We start from the raw sequence: 21,798 nt of genomic DNA on the forward strand, positions 1-21,798 counted from the left end.
GAGCGTGCGGTGTGCCGTCCCTGGAGGGCCACGTGAGGGCGATTGTGGGGATGGGGAGTGACCTGGCGGCCCCAGAACTCCCACCAGGCCTGCAAGGGCACCAGGTGTCAGATGCAGGCCAACTGGCGGGGCAGGGAAGGGGCTGGAGGAGGATGCGGGCCTCCCTGCGCGCACTGCCCCCCTGCTCTTCCGCCAGGGGCACTGCGACATGACTCACCTCCCTGATCCCAGCTGGACCCCATCACCTGGCCCAGCGCCTTCAAGGTCTAGCAAGGTCAGCGCCTCGTGCTCTGCTCCCGCCAGGTCCTGAGGTCCCTGCTCCGGGTCAAGGTGGGCGGGGCAAGCGCATCTTCCTTGGCTCTCCATCGCCAAGGTCAAGGGGGCTTCTGTTAACCCCGCAGCACCTGCTACTTGAGCCCGTGTCCTCAGCGCTGAGCGGGCACCTGAAGACAACCGTGAACAAGATGGACATGGTTTCTGTCCCCGTGGGAGCCCAGCGAGGTGGCCCAAGCTGGGAAGCCAGAGGCGTCCGGACGTGTGGGTGATGCACAGAGCAAAGGTGGACGTGTACCCCATGGACGCAGCCCCCGTGGACGCCGTTGAGAACCCAAGAGTCAGCGGGGTGAGTTCAGGGAGCAGCGATCCCAGTGACTCAGCGGGTCCACCACCCGGCGCCAGAGGTCGCTGACCCGAGGTCCCATCCCATCTGCCACACTGACAACCGAGGCTGGTTGCCCCTAAAGGACCAGCGGTGACCCAGGGGCTCAGGGTCACCTTGACAAATCTGCAAAGTCACCCGGACGTGGAAATAATGGCTCCCACACACCCGCTGGGAAGCACCCAGGGCCCAGCCCAGCAAGCTGGGTCCAGAGGCCGGGGTCCAGGCGAGTGCCTGCCCCAACACACGGACCTGGCTGTCGGGGGCTGCATGTCTGCATCCCCTGAGGGCTGCACACTGAACCCCTCAACCACCGTGTGGCCGCACACGCAGAGGGGCTTCTAGGGTGTAATTGTTAAAGGAGGTCGTGAGGGTGAGGCTCTGATCCGACAGGGTCACTGTCCTTGTAGCAAGAGCTACCGCCCCCCCCCCCCCCATCATATGAAGAGGCAGCAAGAAGGGGGCCGTCTGTGAGCCCGGAAGAGAGCTCTCAGCAGAAACAGAATCAGCCAGACTCGGGTCTAGGACTTCCACCTCCAGAACCGTGAGGAATAACCGTCTACTGTTCAAACCCCCCAACCCCCAGCCTGTGGTATCATGTTACAGCGGCCGGGGCAGACTAAGATGATGACCCAGGAGGAGAAGAACCAAGAGAGTACTCAAGGAAGGCTTCCTGGAGGAGGAGGACCCCGAAAGGAGCCTCGGGAAGGGTGTTTCTGGGAGAGCAAGCAGCACAGATGAAGGGTTGGTGGGACAAAGAGGGAAAGGCCGCTTTCTGGAACTTGAGCTGAGGAGGGGAGTGAGAGGTAAGCCTGGACAGAACGTGTCCCTCAGTGCAGGGTGTACATTTGTTAGACATCAGGGAGCCCCCTGGGGCTCGGGGGAAGCAGGGGACAGGGGCAGATAGAAAGACTTATCAAAACGGCCCTGGACATCTGAAAAGAAATTTGGTTTCATTAAAAAATCATGAGACCCTAAGTCAAAACAGCCAGACGGTGTCATTTCACATCAATGAAACTAAAAAGAAATGCAAGCATCTGACAATCCCAGTGTCAAGCAGGACGTGGAAGGTCACCTCCACTCTGCATTGGGGCTTTGCTGGCCTCATCTGGGGGGTCAAGGTCACTCTCAAGGCCACAGTGACACCCGGGGGCGTATCCTGTGCTGACATGTTAGCCATTATGTCATCGGGCGGGACCCTCGGGTGAAGGAGAATGGAGGGACCATGCAGGCAGGACAGAATGGGTGGCCTGTGGAAGTGCGGGGCGGGCAGCTTCAGATGCCATGACTGGACTTTCGCTCCTCGTACATATGGCCCAAAATGTGCAGAACCAAGCGACTCCTATAGACAGACGCAGCCTTGTGGTACTGCTTCAAGGCAAAGCACAAAAATGGTAGCTGCCAACCCCGGGGCCACAGTTGCTTCCAGGGGGAGGCAGGCAACAGGTACAAGGGGCCCCCAAGGCTGCCAGTGTAACACGGCATCCCCTGAGGTTGCACCTATAGCCAGGGCACAGGGCTCGTCTGCGTACTTTGCAGATACCTGATAAGTATCTTTATGTTACTCAGTATTTAATTAAAAAAAAACAACAACAAAGGAAACAAATAAGGGGGGGTGATGACAGAAGTGTGGGGAGGGTAGAGAAAAGAATGGGGCCCTTTAGCTACATATGGCCCGTGTGGACAGTGGGGTAAGTGTGGACACGCACATGCCTGCAAGGCCATCACCACCATCAAGGTCCTGGGAAAATCCATCATGCCTCTTGGCTCCTCTGTGTCCCCAGGGTACTTTCGTGTGTTTGCCGTACATTCTGATTTGGATTTGTTTCGCCTTTGGTTTTGGTAAGAATGCTGAGGAGATCTACTCTCTTCGATGTTTATGCATGATGCCGTATTGTTAGCCACAGCCGCCGAGTACACAGCAGAGTGCCACAAACTCGGGCAGTCGTTACAACAGGTGTAAAGTTGGGTTAGCAAAAATTTCATTAATAGTACATTTTAGGGCAGCCCCGGTGGCTCAGTGAGTTTGTGCCTGCCTTCAGCCCAGGACGTGATCCTGGAGACCCAGGATCGAGTCCCACATCGGGCTCCCTGAGTGGAGCCTGCTTCCCCCTCTGCCTGTGTCTCTGCCTCTCACTCTCACTCTGTGTCTCTCATGAATAAATAAATAAATCTTTAAAAAAATAATAATACATTTTAAAAGATTTTACAATATAAAAAAAAAAACACACAACAAAGGGGTGCCTGGGCGGCTAGGTCAGTTGAGCATCTGATTCTTGGTTTGGGCTCAGGTCGTGATCTCAGGGCTGCTCCTCGCTCAATGGGGCATCTGCTGGAGATTTCTCTCTCCCTCTACCCCTTACCCTGCTTGCACACTCTGCCCCTCTCTTAAATAAAATCTTAAACACACACACACACACACACACACACACATGCAACAAAATATTGCTCTGCTTGGTGGTCACGTGGTCTTCCGTAAGTGGCTTCTTCTTTTTCTTTATTAAACATTTTATTTATTTACTTAAGAGAGAGTGAGTGTCCACACAGAGGAAGAAGGAGAAGCAGACTCTACGCTGAGCAGGAAGCCCAGTGTGGAATTCAGTCTCAGGACCCGGGGATCACAACCTGAGCCCAAGGCAGACACTCAACCACTGAGCCCCCCAGGCGTCCAGGTAAACGGCTCTCCTCAGCAGCTCCCACCTCCCTTACAGCCTGGCAGCTGCGGCCTCACGGTGCTCCTGAAATTTAAATTATGGATCCACATGTATTCAATGTTATACACATACACCTACGTGTGTGATTTAAATGATAGGGTCATTGACCAGTAGTAAATTCGTTCAGTTATGTTGGTGGACCTAAAATACTTTTATTCAGAAGCTGTTCTTACATTTCAAGAATGAACATATAACATCTCTATGAACATGAAAGCAAAATTCTGTAATTATATAATTATCCAAATGTTTACAAGCTGTAATCGTTCTCCTTCTCGTACGTACGGTTTCACTGTGTGTCTGTGGTTATTTGTCAGGAGGGTGTATATCAAAAGGATTACATTATCTTATGTTTTCCCTAAAATTGCACATAATGGTCCTCACGTTGCATTTATAAGTTGTTAACGTGCCAACCAGCTCTTCTCGGGGCTCGGTATTTTTAATTTAGAAGCTATGACCTCCACAGGGATGGAGGTCCTGGTAAGCTCAGAGCAAATTCTGTTAAATAGAGAGCACTTCCAATCCTAATATTTTTGCACTGAAATGTGTGAAGATTTCAGAAACGTAGTCATAGACACTGCATTTTGCCTCCATATTCAGGGAACTTTTCTTTTTTTTTTTTTTTAAGGATTTTATTTATTCATGAGAGACAGAGAGAGAGAGAGGCAGAGACACAGGCAGAGGGAGAAGCAGGCTCCCTGCAGGGAGCCCGATGCAGGACTCGATCCCAGGACCCCGGAGTTACGCCCTGGGCCGAAGGCAGATGCTCAACCACTGAGCCCCCCAGGTGCTCCCAGGGAACTTCTTTTAACATAGTTTTTCATGACAAAATATGTCAAATCCATCATCTCTAGCCTTGACTCTTTTTCAATATTTTTATTTTATTTTAAGTAATCTCGATGCGCCAGCGTGGGGCTTGAACTTAGGACCCTAAAATGGAGAGTCATACGCTCTATTGACCAAGCCAGCCAGGCACCCTTGTATGTGATTTTTATAAACGTTTTACCAAATGCCGCAGCACTCTAGGCCGTCCCCACTGGGTACCGTCCCCGCCCACGTCAGGAATTCTTGCCTTGAGGCAGAGGAGCTTCATTTAAAGATTGGGTGACGGGCACTGAGGGGGGCACTTGATGGGATGAGCACTGGGTGTTAATATGTTAATATGTTATATATTATACATATTATATATATTAATATGTATATATGTTATATGTTGGCAAATTGAACTCCAATAAGAAATAAATTTACAAAAAAAATTCTGTACAAAAAATAAATAAATAAATAGAAAGACTCTTCTCGGGCAGCCCTGGTGGCTCAGTGGTTTAGGGCCGCCTTCAGCTCAGGGCGTGCTCCTGGAGACCCGGAATCGAGTCCCATGTCGGGCTCCCTGCATGGAGCCTGCTTCTCCCTCTGCCTGTGTCTCTGCCCCTCTCTCTCTCTCTGTGTGTCTCCAATAAATAAATAAAGTCTTTTAAAAAATAAATAAGACTCTTCTCGCACGTCTAAACAGGAATTTCAAATCCCGATGTGGCGTCCTGAGCTCCACCAGACAGCACGCTCATTCCCCCTCCCCTCCGCTTTTGGAGGGATAGGCTTCAATGTCTTCCTGCTTGCAAACTTTGGTTCCAATAATTACAATTTGCAGGGAGAAAAAATAAATAAATAAAAGTCAATAACTGACGTTTGGCAGCTTCCACCCACTAACCGAGTCAATTACAGATTTCCAACTGATTTTACACAACTGCGCCCGAAATTTAGAGGATCTGTTTATACAAAGTTTCGAGTCAGCGGAGGACACTCGAGTGGAGTCCCCAAGGAATTGAGCCAGGGCTCCAACATTTCTCTGATTGATGAGAAAAATGAGAGAGAAAGTAATCACCACCGTGCAGAAAAAAATTTTTTTTTCCATGCAGAAAAATTTAAACCGCAGGTTCTTTCGTATTTAATGTTAACTTCATCTCAAAAAAAAAAAAAAAAGTGTTTATTTCACGTTATTCTGGGCACACACACAGCACTTGCAAATCCCTACAAGGACAGCTTCTCTGTGGGGTGGTTCATGAGGCAGCTTCTCTGAGGACGTGGGTCGTTTCTGGGCCTCGTGGACAGCGCCACGTGCACCAGGACACCGGCTTCGCCCAAATAATGCCCTTTCGGCGGCAACAGAAGAAAAACTTCAAAAGCTCTACTTTGATTCCATAAATGAGATGAAAATGCTCCAACTATCATCGGAATTAACGGATTCTCTCTTTGAAGCATCTGGTTAAAATGACATAAAACTGGGATAATTTGGCCCATTCCACACTCTGCCGGTGGAGCCAACACATCCGCCAGCCCTTCCAGAAAAGACGTGCGGCCCGCGGCAGGGAGCGTGGCTGCTGCTGAGTGTGATGGGGACTCCTGGGCCACCCACCCTCCCCGGGGAGCCCTGGGGACCAGGCAGGCGTGCTCAGGACGCCCGGGCATCTTGGGAGAACACGGCGTCCAGCAGGCCCAGACCTCAAGGCAACTCGGGGTGGGAGCTCTTCGTTTTAAAAGATGTAAAGTCTGGGGACGCCTGGGTGGCTCAGGGGTTGGGTGTCTGCCTTCGGCTCAGGGTGTGATCTTGGGTCCTGGGATCGAGTCCCACATCGGGCTCCCTACAGGGAGCCTGCTTCTCCCTCTGCCTGTGTCTCTGCCTCTCTGTGTGTCTCTGTGAATAAATAAATAGAACCTTTAAAAAAAAAAATAAGATGGCAAGTCTGGGACAGGTGCTGGGGGAAGCCAGGCGCTCTGGGGCTGCGTGGGGACCATGGACATTCCTATCCACAGTGGCCTCTGGGGACAGCTGAGGGATTGTCTTAATGTTCAGCAGAAGGTGGTGGCCGTAACACCGTGGTGTTGGCAGATGGACGGCCGGGCCCCTGGCTGAGCCCCGCAGGCCCCCAACCCCGTGTGCCTGTTGCTAGGACACTCGGGGGCAGGATCAGAGCCCCCCCCCCCCACAGCTAGCAAGGGACAGAGTCGGGGCTCGACTCTGTCAGGAGTCTCCTGGCCCCAGACCGCGATATGAGGGTGCGCAGGCCGCCAGGCGACAAGGAGCCACAGTCTTGGTGGAGAATCAGACACAGAGTCCTGAGGCACCCATGCAGCAGTGACAGTGTGGCCGGGAAGCCGGGGTTCAAGTGGAGGCTGGGTCTCTGCGGGGTGCTGAGCTTGGATGGGAGCAGCCTGCAGAGCGCGGAGGTCTAAGTGGAGGCTGCTGTCCTCCAGGGAGGAAGAGGAGGAGGAGGCCTGCCTTCCAGGGTCAGCAGTCCCCAGTGGGGCAGAGAAGTTGCAAAGCCCCCCGCTGCCTCTCCCGCTGCCTCCAAGCATTGGAACCATGCGTCCCCCACCTGCCCCGTCCAACCGTGTGCCACTGAGGGTGTGCCCGGGGCATGTGTCCTGTGGCCCTGGGGCGTGTGTCCTGTGGCCCCCGAGCGGCCTCCCAGGCCCCGGTGGCACTCACGCCCCGAGGGTCACCCACATGCTGTCCCTGCTCAGCTGTCCCCTCCCCAGCCTGCCTTGAGCCTAGGGGACCCGGTGCCCTTCTCCCTGCCCACCCACCCCCTGCGGGAACTGGGTCACCTTCCAGAAAGCCGCCCTGGCCACGTCAACCGTGGCCTCGGCAGCAGCAAGAGGAAAACGGGGAGCCCACAAGTGATCAATGCCCTGGGTCCCCTCCTCCCAGACACCCCCGCCCCAGGTCCCCGCCCTCTGTGCCCCGCGGTTCTCAGGAGCAGGTGCACACGCATCCGGCCGCGGGCCGCCGTGGGCGTGTCTCCCCGCGTGGGCGCCGGGCCTGATCACACACGACCCCCGGGGCGACCGGAGAGGAGGCCAGGCCCGCGCCCCAGGGGTCGGCAGGTGCCGCGGGTGCTGAGCACCGGGCAGGGGCGCCGGGGCCTTGCCTGGGCTTCCTGCCGCGGGGCTGGCTGACCCCCCACCCCCACCCCCCCACCCTGCAGGGGAGTCCAGCTCAGCCCGGCCTCCAGACCCAGGCCCGCGGCCGCAGAGCGCACCGGGTCCTTCCCCGCCCCACCCCCCCACCCGCCCCCGGGCCTTGGCACAGGCTGCTCCCTCGGGTGGAAGCCCACCCACCCGACCCTAGGACCTGCCTTCAAAACCCGGGTCAAAGGTGTCCCCTCCTCACGGGGGCTCCTGACGCGACACCCCCTGTTCCCACGGCACCGCGCCCTGCCTTTCCTGTGGCTCCGTCCGTGTCCGTCCGCGCGTCTCCACGGCAGTCCCTGCAGGTGGGGCCGGGCGGGCCTGGGCCGGGCGCCCGCAGAGCCCCGCCTGGGGACCGTGGCCCGGGGGTCCCGTCTGACCTTCCCGAGCCCCAGGCGTGCTCCCAAGGGCTGCGCCTCGAAGGCATGGACGTCGGCCACAGCTTCTGGAGACGGGGCAGCGGCAGCCGCGGCGCAGACCCGCGCGCACCTGGCGGAGGTCACGCGGCCCAGTGAGGGCGCCAGGTGGGAGACAGCGGGCCTGGCCCTGCCCTGCCCACGGGGCGGGACGTGCCCAGGGAAACCAGGAGGGTGCCGGGCCGCGGGGAGCCCGGGAGGTGGGGGCAGGGGAAGGGGCAGGGGAGGGGGGCCCGGGGCAGGCTGGGCCACGGTGAGCCCAGCACCTGGAGCGGCCCGCAGGCCCCCGCCCCGCCGATGCGCAGGGGGACGGGTCCTCCCAGGAACCCTCCCCCGCGCTCCTCCCCTCGGATGGAGGCTCCTCCCCTCACCTGCTGGCTCCTCCCCCAAATCACCAGAGGGAGAGGCGCCTATTGCTGAGAGGGCCTGGGGGGCCGAGGAGAGGGCCTTGCACCTGAGGAAGCCTCTGGAAATGGGGTCGCAGCTCGGAGGAGTGGGGGCCGGCCCGAGGCCCGCCGTCACAGCCTCCTTGGGGACGCCAGGCAGAGGCTCCCACAGCGGGATCTGGCCCTCCGGGGCTGGGCTGCGAAGCCCCTCGGCCCTGAGCCCCGTCGCTCCGGGTCGTCCAGGTCCCTCCGGTCGCTCCGGGTGGCTCAGGTCGGTCCAGGTCGCTCCGGGTCGCTCCGGTCGCTCCGGGTCACTCTGGTCACTCGGGTCCCTCGGGTCACTCCGGGTCGCTCGGGTCCCTCGAGTCCCTCAGGTCACTCCACGTCGCTCGGGTCGCTCCGGTCGCTCCGGGTCCCTCGGGTCGCTCGGGTCGCTCAGGCCGCTCCGGGTGGCTCGGGTCTGCGGCCCCAGCACAGCAGCCGCCTCTCGGCTGTCGCGGCCCACCGGCCCGGTGGGTTTCTAAACAGCCCGCGTCTTGTTTGGGTTCCTTGGGTCTCCGCCCTGAGCGCCTTCCAGCTCGGGGCCTCGGGGCCTCCTCTGCGGACGGGGCGGGATCGCACTTGGAGGGCGGCCCGCGGGCCCACGACCCAGGCTCTGGTGCCCACGCACAGCCCCCACGACCCTCCCCGCCCGCCGGGGACCGAGGCCGCCACCTGGCGCTGCCCACACCCCAGGCTGTTCTAAGCGGTCACCTGCTCTAGCCTGACCCTCGCCACAACCCGGAGGGAAGCGCCACCTCCCCTTTCTGCAGGTGGGAAACCGAGTCACTGTGGGCTCGGGTGACTGTCCCCCCCCCCCGACTCCCCCCCCCCCCGCAGGTGGACTCACCTCCGCAGGTGGACTCACCACCCCCCTTCCGCAGGTGGACTCACCTCCGGCCCCCACCCCGTGGGCTCAGGGCCAGGAGGAAGGCGGCTGGTCTTCTAGGGGCGACTCAGTGGCACCCCGGGCCCTGCTCCTTCTTCCCCGCCCTGATGTGCCTCCCTGGGTCTCAGTTTCCCTCCTGTCAATGCCAACATCACTCTCCCCAGAGCGTGAGCCCGGGGACAGGACGGGAAGCGGGATGCGGAGGCCCCGCTGGCCCCAATCCACCTCCAATGCCTCACTGCAGAGATTGCTTTGGATGATGTGTTTCGAGAGAAAACACTATTTCAGACAAGAAGGGACCAGAGTCCATAATTGATGCCTCAGCAGCCGGGACCAGAACCTCATTAATTTGTGTATCCAGACGACATAAATATTCACCACCAATAAATCCAAATATGTTGGGCGACTGCAGCTTGCTCAGAGCTACTCTGTGCTCAACGCCCCCAGAAGGCTTGCGCAGCCTGACAGGCTGCCGGCGGTCCCAGCCTATGTTCAGGGACACCGTGGGCCTACTCCCTCCCCCAGGAAGCCCTCCCTGCCCACTTCCTTCCCCACACCCATCTTTGGTAAAGCGCTTGTTCCGACCCCCTGCCACGTGGGACCAGCCCTTGGGGAGCCTTGCTCTGGGGACAAATCCACAGAGGGACAGTGACCATGCATGGGGCTGCGTGGTGCACAGCCAGACACCGAATCCCGGGGGAGCAAGCAGGAAAGTTGAGGGCAGGGCAGAGGAAGGAAGGGGAAGGGAAGGGGATGATGAGAGGGGAGCAGAGGACCCCAGGGTGGCAGGGGGAGGGACTGAGACTTGGGCTTTGAGCACCAGCCCCTGCTTCACACAGTATTGTGGCTTCTACTCTGTGCTGGTAGGTCCAGAGGGTGGGGACAAGGTCTCATTCACTCGCTCATTCATTCATTCATTTGCAGTGTTCCCTGAGCACCCACGGGGCACCAGGCACTGCCCTAGGTGCTAATACACAGCACAAGCAAAGCAGGCAGGCCCGGCCCTCAGGCCTGGCCCATGCACACGGCCCAGAGGCCCCGACAGTGCAGCGAGCCTCAGGCTGCCAGCCGGTGGGGAGGAGGCCTCAGGAACCTGCTTCCTGCTCCCCGTGCCATGTCCTCAGGGAGCTGCAAACACCCGGTGTCCCAGGGAGCAGTCAGGACTGGACCGAGCGGCACGTGCATTGCTGGTTAAAGAGAAGAGTTAGGGTGACCAACACCAGGCTGGTGAGAAACATGCAAGTGAGCTTGAAACTCGTCCCTCCTGCCTCAAATGCAAAGTGTCCACTCGTAAGGTCACGGCTACGGGGTGCCTGGGGGGCTCGGGTTGAGCGTCTGCCTTCAGCTCAGGGCAGGATCACAGGGTCCTGAGATCGAGTCCTGCATTGGGCTCCCCACTGGGAGCCTGCTTCTCTCTCTGCCTGTGACTCTGCCTCTCTCTGTGTCTCTCATGAATAAATAAACAAAATCTTTTTAAAAAATTTTAAAAGCTAAAGTCACAGCTGCAGCAGCGTCCTCAAGAGAGCCACCTGCTGCCCAGCCTGGAGCTTGCCTGACTGTGGGACGATGAACCAGCCAACAAACACATCATCTGGTCCCATCAGCTTAGCGTTCAGGGGCCCGGACAGGGGAGCCCCACCCAGCCTTACAGAGGCTTTTTCACAAGAGCTGGATCCGGGCAAGTCTTGGGGTCGCCCCGTTGGTGGGGGGAGGGGCGCCTCGGGCTTAGGGGGTGGGGGGGGCAGGGCACCTCAGGCCCCGGGGGTGGGGGCCGGGGCGCAGGCTGGGGCTGTACCCCAAGGCGCTGCCCGGGCCGCTGTGCCCACCTCCCCACCCCCAAACCCGGGGACCCAAGAAGGCTGTTTCTGTGAGCACAGCTCTCCCTTCCCGATGACCATGTTTTTTTTGAGTTTAAACAACCATAATTTTCCTTTTATGCCCTTGCATTTGTTTTCCGAGAAGATGATTACCCATTCACAGAGTATTAATGATCTATTAACATGGAACGCTGGGGAGAGGGCTGAGTTGTGGGCGGACGCACATTTTTATTCAAATAGAGTGCATAGATTTTCGATTAAAATGCTTCACTTAGAATGGACACTTGGTTCCAGGCCTCCGTGGGCATCCGCTGCCAAGCGCCCCCCTTGGTGCGGCCTCGCTGAACAAAGGGTCTCTATTCAGAGCGCGGGCTGTTTGCGAGTCCAGGGCGGCCGAGTCCCCGCGTCCTCGATGCTGCTCGGCTGGTACAGCTCGTCCCTGGAATGCGTTTCTGCAGCAATAAATCAGATGTGCGGGCTGGTGCCGAGGGAGGGGAGCGCCCTCCTGCCCCGGGGCCTCTCCTCCTAGGCCTCCCCTGCGCCCTGGGCTCCCTTCCCATCTCCCAGGGACAGCAACGGGCAGGAGGGTAGTCAGCCCGCCCCGGCCTCCCTCCCAACCACAGCCCGGGCGGCGCGTCCCTATCCTGACCGCCCTGCCTTGGCTCCCGTCCTGCCGCTTCCCCCGGGGCCATGCCCTCGGGGCTCCTGCATCTGCCCCCAAACCAATCAACAGGCCCAAGCACACCCAGACGGCACAGGCAGCGGAGACCAAACGCTACCAGCACCCCCCTTGGGGTTCTTCTGTGTGCGGGGCTCACAGGTCCCAGGACCGGCCTTCGACCTGGCGGTGCCCCCGAGGGCTCAGGGCTCGGCGACCGGGCTGCCCCAGGACCGGTTAGGCACGATGCTCCCTGGAGAAGCAGCACCAGGACCCGGACTCGCCACCAGCTGGCCGCCCGCCGCCCTACACACTGTCCTCTGCGCCTCCATGTTCTCATCTGCACAGTGGGTACAGCCAAGCTCCGCCGTGCTCTCCGCACAAGGAGGAGCTGTGATCGCTGCGGAAAATAGTAAAGTAGTGCGGTGTCGCCATCATTAGTATTATGGCAATAACAACACCGGGACCGGACAGCTTACCTCCAGTTCAGACCCACAGAGGCAGTGTTTCTGTCCGTCGGCTGCGGAATGGGGTGCATGGAGTTACAGGACTCACCCGAGATGCCAGATAAGGGTAGAGCCCAGTTTCCCACGCACCGTGCCACGATGACTTCCCTGCTGCTGGGAAATACACTCAGTTTCCTGAGGTTTGGGGACCTCTATCGCTCCCTCTATGCCCCTCAGACCTTCAAGACAAGTACTTGCATTGGGTTTGGGGAAACTCTGGTTTGGCCGAGGTCAGGCCTGTTCACACCTGAGCCCCAATCCCGTCTGACCACCTCAGAAGTGAGCTCCCACACTGGGCCTGCTTGAGGTTCTGGAGGGAAGTAGGGTGGGGGTCTCGGGACACAGTCTGGGGGCTCCTGAGTGTAAACGGCCCTTGAAGATCTGCACTTCTAGAGCCCTTCCTCGATGCTCTGCAGCACGCTGCATTTCGGAGCCCCCCACCTCCCGTCCTGGAACACTGCCCTCCTATCAAACTCTGGACAGTTCTGCTGACGACCAGGCCACAGATATCAGGACAGCCCTGGAGCCAGAGAGACCCGGGTTCGAGGCCTGCCACCCCGTGGCAGGTGGCAGGTGGCAGTTTGTAGACTTTCCTCAGGACGGCATCCTGAGATTGAGCCCCCACTTTGTAGGGCTGCCAGAGGGGTGAGAGAACATGGCGTGTTGGTATAAATGCCGTCACATGGTCCTGCGAAGGGTGGGCATGGTCCCCGAGGCCTGTCTTTGGCCCCAGAATGCAGGCTATCCCACTGGGTATAGTCAAGGACACCACCTGCCAAGCCCCGCTTTGGGCAGCCACCGGCGAGGGAACAGGACGTTCCCAGGACTCAGGTGGGCCCTTCATGCCTCCCCCAAGAAAGTCAGGCTCAACAGATCTGAAAGCCAGCCCAAGGCTCCATCCTGAGTTTCCCCCTGAAGGGCAGGCCCACATCTCTACTGACTTCAAGCGATTCTGGTCAGATTTGAATCCACCATTGTCCTTCTTGGCAGTCCCATCTGCCGAGAGGGTCACCAATCCTCCACTGACAGCAGGTGTCAAGAGTCAAGCTCTCTGGGCCTCAGTGTCCTGACCTGTGAAATGGGCTGGGTGTTCCCTGCCCCCCACAGCAGGTCCTCCTTTAGGCTCTGGTCATCCCATAAGGAAACTATTCACGCTTGCTGGGCCCTCCTGGTGCTGGCTCTGCTCACATCCCACATCTGGGAAGTAGGACAGCATCACCCGCAGGTGGAAGATGGGCTGGTGGACTCAGGAGGGCTCGGGACCCCAGGAGCCATGCATGAATGGGGGGGCAGGGCCCAACTCACCCCAGCCTCTCCTGCCCCTCAGGCGACAGTGAGGCACGCCTGTGCCGAGCCTCCAGAGCAGGGCCGGGTCCAGGGTCATGGGAGGGAGGTGACCAGGGTACGAGGTGGAAGGTGGAGCAACAGCACAGACCCTGTGTGACCCTGTGAGACACACTTCCTTGAACCTGGCATCCTTGGCCTGCCTCACTTCACCCTGGCCCCAGCCCTACTGAAATGGCCACGAGGACGGACATCTTACTCCCAGGGCACAGGCACCCGGGATGCCCGCACTGGCCGGCTGGCCCCCACCATAACCTGCTGTAGGCCACACTGACCCAGCGTGCCTAGCCATGCCCACATGAGTCACGGTCAAGATCCCGGGCTGGCCAGCGGGGATATCACCTGGAAGGCTGTCCCTGCCAACCTGTCGCACGGCCAAGAGCACAGTCCCTCTTTCTTCACTGCCACTCAGCTCATCTTCAGGGTGGAGACCTCTTGAGAGCAGCATCCAGATTCTCCGGAGAGATGGGATGTCTCGAGCTATGTGAGTTCATCGTAAAAGGAACCAACCTTGGAAGCAGGGGCTGGGGGCATTCATAATACAGCCATGTCCCCGGAATCTTCTCCGGGGAGCAGGCAGGGTCCAGTAGGCCTCCTTGGTCCTTGGCATGTCTATGAGGGCAGCATGGCCACCAGGTCACATTCGTCGTGACAAGTATCCAGCCCCCTGGCACCCCTAGAAGGCTCACTCCCGAGCTCCAAAGACAGCAGACTTATTCCCTGGGTCCCCTTGGAGGCCACCAGGCAGACGGAAGAACACAGCTCCCTGCTTCCTGGTCATCAGTGACAGATTCTCTCACTGACAGACTCCAGCTTTAATTTCTTTAAGCATTTTGGACATAAACATGCTGCACGAGAATCCTGATAAAATCCTTGGGTATCATATCCATTGCTTGCTATTCTGCTACCTCTTGCTCGTGGAAGCTTATTTCATGATGTGTTGGTAAAATCTTCATTGTGAGCTCACATTCCCTTGATGTTACTATCTGGCTGTCCTCAGGGATCCAGGAAACTGCAAGAGGGATTTATTTGCTTTGTCCAGAAGCCTGTGGTTGATTCTGGCCCGAGACCATAACAGACTCTTAGCTCCCACACCTTGCTGGGGACTCAAGGACTCTCCAGAGCAGAGGCCCATGGAGCTTACTTTGGCCTCATACTCACTCTCCATTAATGTTCGAGAGTCCTCTTTCTCCTACTTTTCCCCTTAGTGATGCCTCTCACTTCCCAGCCATGCACCAAAACTCCCTCTGCAGCAGAGCTCTGCTTCGAGTTATGATGGAAGGATGACCATTACTCTGCCATAATAGCAAGAAAATACCACATAAACCACAAAACTGTGCTCTATAAGTCTTCAAAGGGCTATAAATGGAAGAAAAGTCTAAAGGAACCAAATTCCAGAGAAAAACAAGGCCTTCATAGATGACCCAAGACCAATGTCTGCCATCTGATGTGGGGTGGCCACCAAGTCTGGGGCCTCACGCCTCTAACTGCCATAGGCAACGAGACTTCAAGCTCAAGGAGAAACCAGCCAAACTTTTAAAGCACTATGGGCTTCATGGGCAAACTGGAATTTGAAAGTGCTCCAATGGTAAAAATAATCCTTATTGCTTGATACTGGGCAGATGGGGGTGAGGTTGGAAAGCAGAGAGACCTTGAAGATTCATGATGTTTAAGGTCCAGGGTCCTGCTGGGGATGAAAGGGTGTCTGACTTTATTCTCAAAACAGTGGAATCTCTAGGTGAACTGAAATTAATCAGAGCTTTAGCTGATTCCCCAATAAGCTCAACTCCTGATAGGACCAGAGATTAGCCCCTCCATGGAAGTTGCAAGAGAAATTGGAGTTTAGGGTTGAGGACAAAGAGAGATTAATATAGTCTCCTGGGCCTTGCAGAAAGAAAGGGACTGACCCCATATCAATATATTTGAAATCAGACATCAACTAAAACTAACCAGCAGTGAGGCCAGCCCAGCAGCTGGACTCTTGGTTGAAAATGTGACCAAGAACGAAGAGATAAAACAGTTAATAGGAGCAGATGCACAGGTGATCCACATGTTGGAATTAACACACAGCAACCTTAAATTTTTATTATCATTTTGTTAACTAATTTAAAGGAAAACATGGTAAGAATGAATGAACAAAGATTATGGACTGTTCAAGGCAAAAATATTAGAACACTGTGGGGTTTATAACATGTAGAAATAAAATATACGACATTATAAGAGCACAAAGGGTGTAAGAGTTTAAAGGGATTTATAAAGTTGTAATGTTCTTATATCATGTTTGAGGTGGTATAATATTAATGCAAGGTAGATGGTGATCATTTAAAGGTTTGTGTTGTAATAGAGCAACCTAGAGCAACCACTTCAAAGAAAAGAGGTACTAACAAGCCAAGAGAAGACATACAATGAAATATTTTAAAACACTAAAATTCAAGAAAAATTATAAATAGAGAACAGATAGCACAAATAGAAAATAAATAGCAAGAAAGTAAACTTAAATCAAACTTTATCAGTAAGTTAATTAAATGTGTATGGAATAAGGGGATCCCTGGGTGGCTCACCAGTTTAGTGCCTGCCTTCGGCCCAGGGTTCGATCCCGGAGTCCCGGGATCGAGTCCCACACCGGGCTCCATGCATGGAACCTGCTTCTCCCTCTGCCTGTGTCTCTGCCTCTCTCTCTCTCTCTCTCTCTCTCTCTCTATCTGTGTGTGTGTGTGTGTGTGTGTCATGAATAAATAAATAAAATCTTTTTTAAAATGTGTATGGAATAAATACTCCAATTAGCAAGCAGGACTGTCAGATGGTATAAAATTAAATCAAAATATTCCCAACACCATTTGGTGAAGAGACCTTTTCCATTGGATATTCTTTCCTGCTTTGTCAAAGGTTACTAAGCCATCAAAAAGGCTGAAATTTTACTATTTACAATGACATGGATGGAACTGGAAGGTACTATGCTAGGCAAAATAAATCAATCAGAAAAAGACGATTATGATATTGTTTCACTCATATGTGGAATTTAAGAAACAAAACAGAGGATCACAAAAGAAGGGACGGGAAAATAAAATAAGATGAAATCAGAAAGGGAACAAACTATAAGAGACTCTTAACCATAGGAAACAAACTGAGGGTTGCTGGAGGGGAAGTGGGGGGGTAACTAGGTGATGGGCATTGAGGAGGGCATGTGATGTAATGAGCACTGGGTGTTATATGCAACTGATGAATTACTGAACTCTATATCTGAAAATAATGATACATTATGTTAACTAAATGAACTTAAATAAAACAAGTTTAAAATTTCTAAAAAATAGAATATGACAGGTCAATATGTCTTAAAATCATAGATGTAAAAATTTTGAACAAAGTATTAGCAAATCAAAACCTGTGTGTGTGTGTGCGCATGTGTGAGTGTGTGTAATAAACAAATGGGATTTATTCAAGGTGCAAGGTTGGTTTAACATTTAAAACTTAATGTAGGGGCACTCGGGTGGCTCAGTGGTTGAGGTTTGGCACAGGTCATGATCCCAGGGTCCTGGAATCGAGTCCCGCATTGGGCTCCCCGCAGGGAGCCTGCTTTTCTCTCTGCCTGTATCTTTGCCTTTCTCTGTATCTCTCATGAACAAAGAAATAAAATCTTTAAAAAAAAAAACTTCAGTGTAATTCACCAAATCAATAGAATAAAGGACAAAAAAACATTATCATCTCAATAAATACAGAGAATGCACTTGATAATATTCAATACCCACTCATGATTGAAAAGAAAGGTCTCAGAAAAATGAACTAGAAGAAACTTCTCAATCTAATCGAAAGTATCTACCAGCAACAAAAAAGAAGAAAACGAAAACCCTACAGCTAAAATCAAACTGAAAAACATTGAACACTTTAAGATTAGGAACAAGGCAAGATATCCTCCTTCACTACATCACCATTTTATCATTACTGGGGAGGTCCTACCTGGTTCGGTGAGGCTAGAAAAGAAGCAAAAGAGAGAAAGATTGAACGGCAAAATGTAAAATTGTCTTTATGGGCAGATATGACTGTGTATACAGAAATCCTAAGGGAACTATGAGAAAAACTACTAAAATTAACAAGCAAACTTATCAAAATCACAAAATATAAAGCCAGTATACAAAAGTAACTTTTATTTTTATGTTAGTAACGAACAATGGCAAAATGAAAACTTTAAATACCATTTATAACAGGATCAAAACATAGCCAATGGCTAAGGACCCATCTAGTTAAAGATGTGCAAGACCTTTACATCATAAACTATAAAACATATTGAGGAAAATTAATTTTTTCAAATACGTGAACAAGTATACCATATTCATAGATTAGAAAATGCAATATTGTGAAGATGTCAATTCTCCCTAAGCTGGTCTCTAGAGTTCACCTAATCCCAATAAAATCTCAGCATATTTTTAAAGGAAATTTCAAAGCAAATCTAAAATTAAACTGGAAGTGGAGGGCAGCGTGGGTGGCTCAGCGGTTTAGCACCATCTTCAGCCCAGGGCGTGATCCTGGAGACCTGGGATCAAGCCCCACGTCAGGCTCCCTGCATGGAGCCAGTTTCCCTCTGCCTGTGTCTCTGCTTCTCTCTCTCTCATTCTGTGTCTCTCATGAATAATAAATAAAATCTTTTAAAAATAAAATAAACTGGAAGTGTAAAGGACTTAGAATATCCAAGAAAATCTTAGGGAAAAAAAAAAAGAATAAAGTTGAAGGGCACTCTCTGATTTCAAGATTTACCATAAGGCTACAATAATTAAGACTGTGTGGTATTAGTGCAAAGACAAATACATCAATGGAATAGAATAGAGTCCAGAATAGACCCACACATATATATTCAGCTGAGGTACAAGAGCAATTCAGGAGACGAGAGCAAATCTTTTCTTTCTCTTTGTGTGTGTGTGTGTGTGTGTGTGTGTGTGTGTGTGTGTGTATTTTTTATTGGAGTTCGATTTGCCAACATATAGTAGAACACCCAGTGCTCATCCCATCAATACCCCCACTCAGTGCCCGTCACCGAGTCACCCCATGCCCCCAGGTCCACCTCCCCTTCGATTACCCCTTGTTCATTTTCCAGAGTTATAAGTCTCTCATGTTTTGTCTCCCTCTATAATTTTTCCCACTCATTTTCTCTCCTTTCCCTTTTATTACCTTTCACTATTTTTTAGATTCCTCAAATGAATGAGACCATATAATGTTTGTCCTTCTCCGACTGACTTCACTCAGCATAATACCCTCCAGGTCCATCCACGTTGAAGCAAATGGGTATTGTCCTTTCTAATGGCTGAGGAATATTCCATTGTATCCATAGACCACAGCTTCTTTATCCAACATCTGTAGATGGACACCGAGGCTCCTTCCACAGTTTGGCTATTGTGGACATTGCTGCTATAAACATTGGGGTGCAGGTGTCCTGGCATTTCACTGTATCTGTATCTTTGGGGTAAATCCCCAGCAGTGCAATTGCTGGGTCGTAGGGCAGGTCTATTTTTAACTCTTTGAGGAACCTCCACAGTTTTCCAGAGCGGCTGCACCAGTTCACATTCCCACCAACAGTGCAAGAGGGTTCCCCTTTCTCCACATCCTCTCCAACATTTGTGGTTTCCTGCCTTGTTAATTTTCCCCATTCTCACTGGTGTGAGGTGGTCTCTCATTGTGGTTTTGATTTGTATTTCCCTGATGGCCAGTGATGCGGAGCATTCTCTCATGTGCTTGTTGGCCACGTCTATGTCTTCCTCTATGAGATTTCTGTTCATGTCATTTGCCTATTTCATGATTGGATTGTTTGTTTCTTTGCTGTTGAGTTTAATAAGTTCTTTATAGATCTTGGATACTAGCCCTTTATCTGATAGGTCATTTGCAAATATCTTCTCCCATTCTGTAGTTGTCTTTCAGTTTTGCTGACTGTTTCTTTTGCTGTGCAGAAGCTTTTTATTTTGATTAAGTCCCAATAATTTATTTTTGCTTCTGTTTCCCTTGCCTTCATGGATGTATCTTGCAAGATGTTGCTGTGGCCAAGTTCAAAAAGGGTGTTGCCTGTGTTCTCCTCTAGGATTTGGATGGATTCTTGTCTCACATTTAGATCTTCCATCCCTTTTGTTTTTATCTCTGTGTATGGTGTAAAAGAATGGTCTAGTTTCATTCTTCTGCACGTGGCTGTCCAATTTTCCCAGTGCCATTTATTGAAGAGACTGTTTTTTTTCCAGTGGATAGTCTTTCCTGCTTTGTCAAATATTAGTTGACCATAATGTTGAGGGTCCATTTCTGGATTCTCTGTTCTGTTCCATTGATCTATGTGTCTGTTTTTGTGCCAGTACCACACTGTCTTGATGACCACAGCTTTGTAGTACAACCTGAAATCTGGCATCGTGATGCACCCCGCTCTGGTTTTCTTTTTCAATATTTCCCTGGCTATTCAGGGTCTTTTCTGATTCCACATAAATCTTAAGATTATTTGTTCCAACTCTGTGAAGAAAGTCCATGGTATTTTGATAGGGATTGCATTGAATGTGTAAATTGCCCTGGGTAGCATTGACATTTTCACAATATTAATTCTTCCAATCCAAGAGCATGGAATATTTTTCCATCTCTGTCTTCCTCAATTTCTTTCAGAAGTGTTCTGTAGTTTTGAGGGTATATATCCTTTACCTCTTTGGTTAGGTTTATTCCAGTATCTAGTGCTTTTGGGTATAATTGTAAGTGGGGCTGATTCCTTAATTTCTTTCTTCAGTCTCATTGTTAGTGTACAGAAATGCCACTGATTCCTGGGCATTGATTTTGTCTCCTGCCACACTGCTGAATTGCTGTATGAGTTCTAGCAATCTTGGGGTGGAGTCTTTTGGGTTTTCTTTGTACGGTATCATGTCATCTGCGAAGAGGGAGAGTTTGACTTCTTTGCCAATTTGAATGCCTTTTTTTTAAACGATTTTACTTATTCATTCATGAGATACACACAGAGAGAGAGAGAGAGAGAGAGAGAGAGAGAGGCAGAGACACAGGCAGAGGGAGAAGCAGGCTCCATGCAGGGAGCCCAATGCGGGACTCAATCCCGGATCTCCAGGATCACACCCTGGGCTGAAGGCAACGCTAAACCACTGAGCTACCTGGGCTGCCCTTGAATGCCTTTTATTTCTTTTTGTTGTCTGATTGCTGAGGCTAGGACTTCTAGTACTATGTTGAATAGCAGTGGTGAGAGTGGACATCCCTGTCATGTTTTCTGATCTTAGGGGAAGGGCTCCCAGTGTTTCCCCATTGAGAATGATATCTGCTGTGGGCTTTTCATAGATGGCTTTTAAGATGCTGAGGAATGTTCCCTCTATCCCTACACTCTGAAGAGTTTTGATCAGGATTGGATGCTGTATTTTGTCAAATGCTTTCTCTGCATCTATTGAAAGGATCATATATGGTTCTTGTTTTTTCTCTTGCTGATATGATCTATCACATTGATTGTTTCATGAGTGTTGAACCAGCCTTGCATCCTGGGGATAAATCCCACTTGGTCATGGTGAATAATCACATGTGATTTGTGATTTTATTAATTCGAGACTTTTCTATTCTCTTTTTAATAAGGCTGGCTAATGTTTTATCTATCTTATTAATTCTTTCAAAGAACCAATTCCTGGTTTTGTTGATTTGTTCCACAGTTCTTCTGGTCTCGATTTCGTTGAGTTCTGCTAGAACCTTTATTAACTCTCTTCTTCTGCTGGGTGTAGGTTTTATTTGCTGTTCTTTCTCTGGTTCCTTTAGATGCGAGGTTAGCTGGTGTATTTGAGTTTTTTCCAGTTTTTTGAGGGATGATTGTATTGCGATGTATTTCCCCTTTAGGACTGCTTTTGCTGTATCCCAAAGATTTTGAATGGTTGTATCTTCATTTTCATTAGTTTCCATGAATCTTTTTAATTCTTTTCTAATTTCCTGGTTGACCATTTCATCTTTTAGCAGGATGCTCTTTCACCTCCACGTGTTTGAGTTTCTTCCAAATTTCTTCTTGTGATTGAGTTCAAGTTTCAAAGCATTATGGTCTGAAAATATGCAGGGGACAATTCCAATCTTTTGGTATCAGTTGAGACCTGATTTGTGACCCAGTATGTGGTCTATTCTGGAGAAAGTTCCATGTGCACTTGAGAAGAATGTGTATTCAGTTGCGTTTGGATGTAAAGTTGTGTAAATATCTGTGAAATAATCTGGTCCAGTGTATCATTTAAAGCTCTTGTTTCTTTGGTGATGTTGTGCTTAGAATATCTGTCATTTGCAGAAAGTGCTATGATGAAGTCTCCCAATATTGGTGTATTATTATCTAAGTATATCTTGACTTTGGTTATTAATTTATATAATAAGGCAGTTCCCACCTTCGGGACATAAATATTCGTGATTGTTAGGTCTTCTTTCTGGATAGACCC

At 51.9% G+C, this 21,798-nt stretch overlaps 1 protein-coding gene across 1 annotated transcript in view; it reads left to right on the forward strand.

The window, feature by feature from the left end:
• Positions 1-544: 544 nt before the first annotated feature.
• LOC125755866 (basic proline-rich protein-like) overlaps positions 545-21,798 on the forward strand; it is a gene marked incomplete at its 3' end in the record, with an annotated part of 30,406 nt that continues 9,152 nt past the window's right edge. The window contains exons 1-4 of the mRNA XM_049115059.1: positions 545-622; positions 7,744-7,859; positions 8,577-8,649; positions 9,017-9,060. Coding sequence (XP_048971016.1) covers positions 545-622; positions 7,744-7,859; positions 8,577-8,649; positions 9,017-9,060 — 311 coding nt within the window. The remainder of the gene's footprint in view (positions 623-7,743; positions 7,860-8,576; positions 8,650-9,016; positions 9,061-21,798) is intronic.

Source organism: Canis lupus, chromosome 10 (assembly GCF_003254725.2).
Source record: "Canis lupus dingo isolate Sandy chromosome 10, ASM325472v2, whole genome shotgun sequence".
NCBI classification, from domain to species: Eukaryota; Metazoa; Chordata; class Mammalia; order Carnivora; family Canidae; genus Canis; species Canis lupus.